Source organism: Olea europaea, unplaced genomic scaffold (assembly GCF_002742605.1).
Source record: "Olea europaea var. sylvestris unplaced genomic scaffold, O_europaea_v1 scaffold1328, whole genome shotgun sequence".
In the NCBI taxonomy this organism is placed as follows: Eukaryota; Viridiplantae; Streptophyta; class Magnoliopsida; order Lamiales; family Oleaceae; genus Olea; species Olea europaea.
In genome coordinates this window covers 138611-146613 of record NW_019230760.1, presented here as the reverse complement: position 1 = coordinate 146613, position 8003 = coordinate 138611, and the positions used below count along the sequence as shown (strand labels likewise).

The 8003-nt window shown below is 35.7% G+C and overlaps 1 protein-coding gene across 2 annotated transcripts; it reads right to left on the bottom strand.

Moving 5' to 3' along the window:
* Positions 1-1006: 1006 nt before the first annotated feature.
* On the bottom strand, positions 1007-2693 carry LOC111375018. Of its 2 annotated transcripts, none has more exons than XM_022997809.1 (2): positions 1570-2693; positions 1007-1472 (listed from the first exon to the last, which is right to left on the bottom strand). In XM_022997809.1, exons 1-2 carry the CDS (start codon positions 1870-1872, stop codon positions 1449-1451), a joined length of 327 nt encoding a protein of 108 aa, XP_022853577.1. In that variant the 5' UTR covers positions 1873-2693; the 3' UTR covers positions 1007-1448. Both variants share the same exon structure in this region; 1 of them encodes a protein (XP_022853577.1).
* Positions 2694-8003: the final 5310 nt, after the last annotated feature.

The window sequence follows — 8003 nt, the reverse complement described above, 5'->3', positions numbered from 1 at the left end:
AATGATGTACTCAGATACTTGAAGGGTATATAATAAATGTTTGTAATGAAGACTTTTTTCCACTAAATTCCATTGTACTATTTGGAATGCTTTATTGTTAGTGTTAAAGGCTTTCCCTCTCTGGTGCAGTTCTGAATTCTGTGTCTTTATGTTGCATTTCTATAATTGAACACCTAGGCACAGATTGATAAGCAAGATCTTCTTTAGAGTAATTTACATACTTGTGTGCTGAAGAAACCAATATAATCCTCTTAAGCTCAACTTACTATTTTCCAAAGCTACAAACCTCCAAACAGGGGCCTGGGGAATTCTATCAGAAAATGCAATTGATACTACCTTGTCCTAAATAGGCTTGCTTGTATACTTGCTCCAAGCCACTGTCTCAGAAAAATCACATTTTTAACAAGAATCTAAGGTGAAGATGTCAACAGAACTAGCCCTTGTTGTTGGGAAAAAACTTAGTTTGTTGTTGTTGGTGTTGTCAAATAATCTAAATTAATAATAGACTAAATTATGCTTATTCCAAGTTAAAGAACTCCAGTGATTTCCTTTATTTCTTCTTACACTACAAACCGAGTTAATAAGGTAAACTTGTTTTTTTGAAAAAATGAGTATCAAGATGAATATATATCATGGATGTTATGATGTTTTTACATGATTTCTATCAATATCACATTCAAATTATGTATTATACTTTACTGGCCATTTTATGAAGCTAAAAGTAAGAAAGGATGTGCAAGCTACTATATCAAATGAAGCCTCAACATTGGATTGGCAGAAAAATTAACATGTCTGCACAATTTCATTATAATGCCAAAAGATGAAATTGTTCCTTGCTTTCTTATTTTTATTTTACCTATTCAACAAATAATTGTGGCAATTATACACTAAAATTTCATCTCTGAAATAGCAATTCAAAGAAGCATTCCAACAAGAAACCGAGAAGCATATTTTCATTCAACTAATATGCAAAAATAGCAATTCAAATCATGATTAAACAAAAAGAAAATACTATTGAGTTGCTGAATTTTTTCTTGGAGGCACAAATGGAACCGACCCTCGAACAATCATTCTATTTTTTGCTATGGTTGCCCTCTTCCTTTGTTTTTCTTGGTTCTCTCTCTCTTGAAAGTCTTCCACTATGGCTTTAAGCGGAGATTTCTCTATTGTTGAACTAGCTGGCTCATTATAGTAGAGGACCATAGTTGGTAAATTACGCAGCACTAGTTAAACCAATTCCAGGTGTTGGCATGAAAAGGGAATTAGATGATTGTTCTGGTGGTTGCATTTCAGATGGAGGCATCCCCGATTGCCTCCAATACATGAGTTTTACCTGTAATAGTGTCATAACATCATATATGTAGTGAAAATTTTATTTGGCCAGATTCATTTAAAGCATGATATTGCAATAGTTGTAATTACCCTTAATCTTTCACTCCTCACATCCCTTAAGCTTCCTTCATGTGTATGATCTACAACCCCACAAGACAAATGCTATCACGAGAATATAAACTAATGCACATTAGATCAGATAGTATGCTAAAAATTATAGCACATCTGTAAACATACCTCATGTGTTGCATTGGCCTTTTGATGATACCTCTTGTTGTGGCCTATCCCTCCAAATAAACTACAAGTAATCATCATGGTACCCTTCTTGTTCAACTTTACTTTGGACCCCGAACGGGTTATGACATCTTCTTCTACCTGTCTTCTTCTCTTCTTCTGTTTTCTTCCCTTTTTAAGCACAAACCATTCTGGTGGCTTGATTGGAGGGGCATCTACTTGAGGCCATAATTTTATCCCATTGATAGGGTTTATAATATTCTCATAACAGTTCATATATGTACTTACTCTATAACACTCATGCATATACTTCCACGGCTCATCCCTTCAGTCTATAATGGCAGCAACTGCATGAGCACAAGGAACCCCAGTCAAATCTCATATCCTACATGTACATGTTTTGTTCATTAGATCAACAGCATATTCCCCACTAGAACATTTCACATATGACTGGGCCCCTCCAGATCAATCCACCTCATATAGCTCTACCATCTCAATGTTTGACATAAGTTTCTTTTGAGCTTTAGGACTCAAAGGCCATACTACTCTTCTCATCTTGTCCCTTATTGCTTGTATCATTTTCATGGAACTTATATGCAAATCAATCAACATTGTCAATATAAATTTTTTCCTTTCTTTTAATACAACATTATTGAAGACTTCGCATAGATTATTTAAAAAAATGTCACTCTTAACCTTTGTCTGAAAATAAGCCCTACTCCATTCACTTGGGTGCCTTTTCTTTAACCAATTATGCGCTGCAGTACTTTCTTTCTCCATCTCACCCATCCAAAACATCCATTCGGGCACTATTGTCAACTTTGCAGCCTTCCATAAGTATTCCGTAAGAATTAAACCCTTAAAATCAGTTCTAAAGAAATTGTTGTACATGTGTCTAACATAAAATTGGTGAACAGCTTCGGGATACAAATCATCTATAACATTTTGTAAACCCTTTTGCCTATCCATCATAAATGTCCATTCATTACCATTCATCATCTTCAAATCTTCGCCCAAATGTTGAATAAACCACCTCCAGATAGTAGCATTCTCCCTCTCAACTATAGCATATGCTACTGGGTAAATAAAGTCATTGGCATCTAATGCCACCTCCACAAGCATTTACCCTCCGAACGTCCCTTTTAAGAAACATCCATCCAACTCCAAAAGTTGCCTGTAACCTCCAAAAAATCCTCTCTTACAAGCTTCTAAACATAAAATAACTCCTTGAAACTTTAAATCATGAATGACAACAATGTATATAGACCTGGGATTGTTTCTCAATATTTCAGCAGCAAAAGACCTCAGCAATCCAAACTGGTGCTCATCATATCCTTTTATCAGTACTCTTGCATATCTTCTAGCCCTCAATGTCATAACCTTATTGGTTGTTAACTTCATATCATCTTTTATTGCCTTTATAATAAGCTTAGACTTCCAATCCCTGATATATGTATGTTCTGGGTTTTTGGACTTTATTTGCAAACAACCTTTTTTCTTGTTCCACGAAGTGCAAATCCTCCATGTACAATCTAATTTAAGATGGATTGGGCTCTAAACTCATCATTAGACTTGAATCTAAAATTACATCTCGATGCTATGCCGTGATTTCTAATTGCTTCCCTGAACTCTTCAATGTTTTTAAACTCTTTTCCTACCTGCAACTGGGGATCGAACTTCTCTCTTTCGGCATCATAAACAGGGAAATGATTATCTTTTTCCTCACCAGAAGAATAGTCGATGTGCAACTCCTCTTCGCTTGGACAAATGGCTTCATCTGATCCAACTTCTTCATCCCCAGTAATCAAAAGTTCGACCATATGGTCTACTTTTAATCCAACCAAAACCCGTTCGTTCGCATTCTTGTCATAATGAAAATCATCGTCATTAACTTCGTTGTCTAAGTCGGTCAATTGGCATTCATTAGTTATCATTTCCTCATCCTCAAATGTGTTATCTGTAAAGAAAAGGTAGTACTGTAACGCTAATAAAATGTAAATATTTTGTAAAGTTTTTTGTGCAAAGGTGACAAAAACAAATTTGATAAATGTACAATAATCACTTGCAATGAGAAAGTTTTCTATCCTATGCACTAATTTTATACTGGCCCACATTTGTTTTAATTATTATTTAGTGAATTTTTTTTCCCAGAAAACAAATGGCAAAACATTGAAGTCTATCACCACATACAAGATTGTGATTGAGATGTAATAATGAGAGCTCTAAAAACAGAAGAAAATCGACATAATGGAAGAAATAGAAACCCACAAAATAGATAGCATGAAGGCACGAAAAGATACGAAGAAAATGTAATAATCGCCAAATTTGGAGAAAGTATTGCAGTAAATATAAATGAATATCCAATGTATTCCTGTACAACACGTGATATTCCAAAAACAGAGTGATTGTGGTCCAATACAGGGTTCTAAAAGTGTTCCTCCAAAAATATTTTAGGATATTACCCCATTGTGGTCCCTCGTATGTTGTCTCCAAAATTACTTCTTCAATAATAAGGTTGTCTGCCATTTGTGGGGCATGTAAAGGAATTTATGGGTTTATATGAATTTAGGAATTTCTCAAATGGGAGTTCAATATGCAATGGTTTCTTGATTTGGATTTGATGTAGGGAAGAATTGAGTAATGTTATAGATAGGAAATGGATTTGGGGTTCTAGAGAATCAAACGGTGCTGTGAGGAAAATAGCTACTGTGAGGAAAATAGCTATGGAAATTTTGGAAAGAAAAACCTATTTTAATTTAATTGATGTTGGTCCATGCTGTCAAAGTATTTAACATTATTACGTCCACGTATGACTTTTTATTTAGGTAATTTTGTCTAAAAATGGGTGAGTAGTTGGTAACTTTATATTTCTGAGTAAGTAAGTAGTAACTGAAGTGAAATGTTAGTGATAAAAGAGACTTTGGTTTTTGAGTTTATGACCCTTAGTGAAAAGGAACTGATATTTTTCCTGTATATTCCAATGGGTCTAGGTATCCCAATTTTATGCCAGAGGATCCTAACAAGAATAAGAGCAAAAGTTCAAAAACATTAAAAAAATAAAAAATAACAGTGTTTGCATTGATACTCCTTAAAATTGGAACAAATTACTCATTTAAGTTTTAAAAGTATCATATTGCTTGATATTGAATCTTGAAGTTCCATATTCGAAAAATCTTATTAATATGTAGCAAGCAATTGGGAAAAATTGGTCCAGGAAACAATAAATGCATATCTGAAATTTAGGTATAATTTGGATTTGAAGATTCATTTACCCTAAAGTTTAAAAGACAGTAAAATGAAAAAAAAAAAAAATTCTCCAAACAAAGTTGTTTAACAAAGCAGTGTTGAAAATCATGTGCAATTACTATTTTGTTGAGATTTGGAGATGAACACTGTTATAACGCTATTTGTGGCTGCATCAATCGCCCAAAACCAAGATTAAAGATATTGATGCTTAAGTAACAGACAACGTGGAAGAGGTAAAGCTGAGTCGAACATGATCACAATCACATGGAAATTACTTGATATGAAATCGATACATTTGATTGTCCATTTTTGCATCATTAGTAGAGACGCGGCCTACAAGCCATCTCTCTCCATATATTATTTGCTAAAATACGTGGGGCTCGAACTCAAGCATCTGTCATAAAACTACCCTCAGGAGTTGGGGTATGCGAAGGGTGCTAGTTCCTCTGACTCAACAATTGGGTCAGTGCAGCAACTTGCTGGCGGAGCTCCTCAAAAGCTCTAGTGGTGAGAACAACTGGTTGAGATGCTGGCATCTCTGATGATTCTTCTTGAGGGACCAGACGATCTTTAGGAGAGGAGGATGGTATGGAATGAAAGAATTTGTTGGGTGGTATGGAATGAAAGAATTTGTTGGGGGAAGACCTGAGCATAGCAAGCCTAAAGTTTCGACTCGAGCTCGGCCCGGTTAAAATGGCTGAGCTTTTTTGTGGGCTCTTGCTCGGCCAAAAAAAATAGGCTCAGCTCGGGCTTTTTCCTGGCCGAGCCGGACAGGCTCGTTTTCTCCCCCTTTTTTTTCTTCTAAACTGCTGCTTTTCTACCTTTTAAGGCAGCATTTTTGCTGCCTTCAGCCTCAAAATTTTAATATATATATTTTTTAAAAAAAGCTTGCTAGCTCACGAGTCGGCTCGGGCAAAGCCCGTGTCCCCAAAATGGGGCTCGGGTCTACCGAGCCTCGAGCCTAGCCGACTCAGGCTTTTCCCGAGCCGAGTCACGAGCGGCCCGAGCCGACGAGCCCGATTGTCATCCCTACCTGAGCATGTGTTAACCATAGTTTTTGGTAGCGTTTCCCATAGACGGCACCAATGATGCTACCAAAAATTATACCTGATAGATCTCGAACTGAAAGTTGGGACGTCGAGCTTAAAGGTTGTGGATGAACATGAACGATCTTTTGATACTTGAAACAAAGGCAATGAGGTGTGTTCTCGTAGTCCTTTCTATGCTTAAGTTGGACAGAGAATTTAGTGGGTAAGGCTATGAATTGGCAATAATGAAAACATACCTAAATAATTAGCTTTGATCATGTATTTATAGATGTTCGTAGTAGAGTTATAAAATGATTCAACTATCTATAGTTCATTTTTTCATTGGACAAGGTGTTTGAGTTTTATTCAAAGTGTTCCATTTGAGTTTGGATAAGTTACAGTTAGGATAAGGATCCCAAGGAGTTGCAGCTAGGATAGGACATTTCTTCCCTAGATGTCACGTTGTTGGACATACGGCTCGATACAAGTGCTGAGCCCCAACCTCATAGGTGGGCAATACATGAAGGGTTAAGGTCGGGCAAAGTAGGTCGAGTTCGAGCACAAAACTCTGAGTCATCAGCTACTATCTAAATATTTGTACCTCAAACATTTTGCAAAAGTTATCAAGTTGTGTCTCACCTAAGAATGGGTATAACTATCCTTTCTCTCATCTCTACAAAAGAAAAAAAGAAATCCTGTTATTTTGCCCCCTTCAAAAAATTAATACAAAATTTGAAAACCTTTATAAGATTAAATAAAGATTGGAAGAAATATAAACAAATAAGTACAGTTTCTCACTTTTTTAATCTTAGGTGAATATCCCTTGATACCTACGACATCTAAACAAATAAGATAATTTTATTTAGCATTTTCCTTCTTCATATTTTCACTTTCTAAATTCAAAATAATGCATTGTACCAATAATTTCAACCATGCACGAAAGCATAGAGAACAAACTGCTACAATGTATTTCAAACTTAGTGTAAACAGACAACCAAAGAATTTTTTCGGAGCAAAAAACCTAATAAACTAGTAGAGAATGAGAATCTTTCCTATTTGTTAATTGACTCGGACACGTGAATATCAAAACTATGAAACTCTAATTGCCAATTTAATTGGCAAATCTAAGTTGTAAGTTTAGTTTGTGACTGACACTTTGCTTTAACAAAAAAGAAAAATGAAAAAAAGGTCCTTGAAGTTCACCATCAAATATCACAACTTTTCAGTTTTGCCAAAACCTAAAATCCAAAGTTTTAATCTTTCCACCTAAATCGAAAAACCTACCACTTGCAGAAGCCCAAGAAGTAAAAACAATAAATCAATCCCAAGAAGAAAAAAAAAAGGAATCATAGAAAAGTATATACGTCCACAATCTCCCAATAACCATAATATTCCTTCTAAAAATACCAAAATGAAGCAAAAAGAATAACACCAAAAATGGAGGGAAACTTTTATGTTTTAACTAACCTAGAACGACGATAAACGGAGTGGTGGTGGCAGTACAGGCGGAGAAGTTGAGGACGGAGTCGCAGCAGCTTAGAGATTGATATCCTTCAATTTTTTATTGTTCTCGTGTTGTTTGTTTAATAACTTGGTCTTTTAGTGGAGAAAAACTTTGCCTGCGATCAGCGAAGAGAGCTCGTTGAATGGGGAGCTCGGAGCCACCACATCATCAGTAGTCCACCCTCTGTTGAAAAAATATTGTTCAAAATCAATAAACATATGTGTGGAATGAAAAAAAAACCCGAAACGATGGCTCATTGTGTGTGCTATGTGACTGCATGGCAGACAGGCCATGCGAAGGCAAAAAATATGGGGCCATGATGCTGTTGAACCATGTGACCGCATGGTGTTGTACCACGCGGTCGCATGGTACTTAGAAAATGGTCATTAGAGGCCGTTAAGGTTTAAATTTTTTGGCGGTTTTTTTACAACTCTTCAATATGTTTGACACCATTTCGTGGGATATTGATCCAGATCTATAAATAGGTGATGGAGGGATCAATACAAACATTGAAAATCATATTACAAATATATGAGAAACATTATTTTCATTCCACAAAAAGGATCAAACATTCTTTCTCCCATATTCAATTCTTCCCTCTTGTGTTCTTCAAGTTCTGATAGAAAATCATTTGTGCTTTTGTGATTTTCTACAACAAA

Coding starts and splice junctions, on each gene's coding strand:
- LOC111375018 (XM_022997809.1), bottom strand. CDS start 1,872: ATGCATGAGTGTTATAGAGTAAGTACATATATGAACTGTTATGAGAAT. Junction 1,473..1,569: donor AGGCCAATGCAACACATGAG/GTATGTTTACAG, acceptor GTGGGGTTGTAG/ATCATACACATGAAGGAAGC.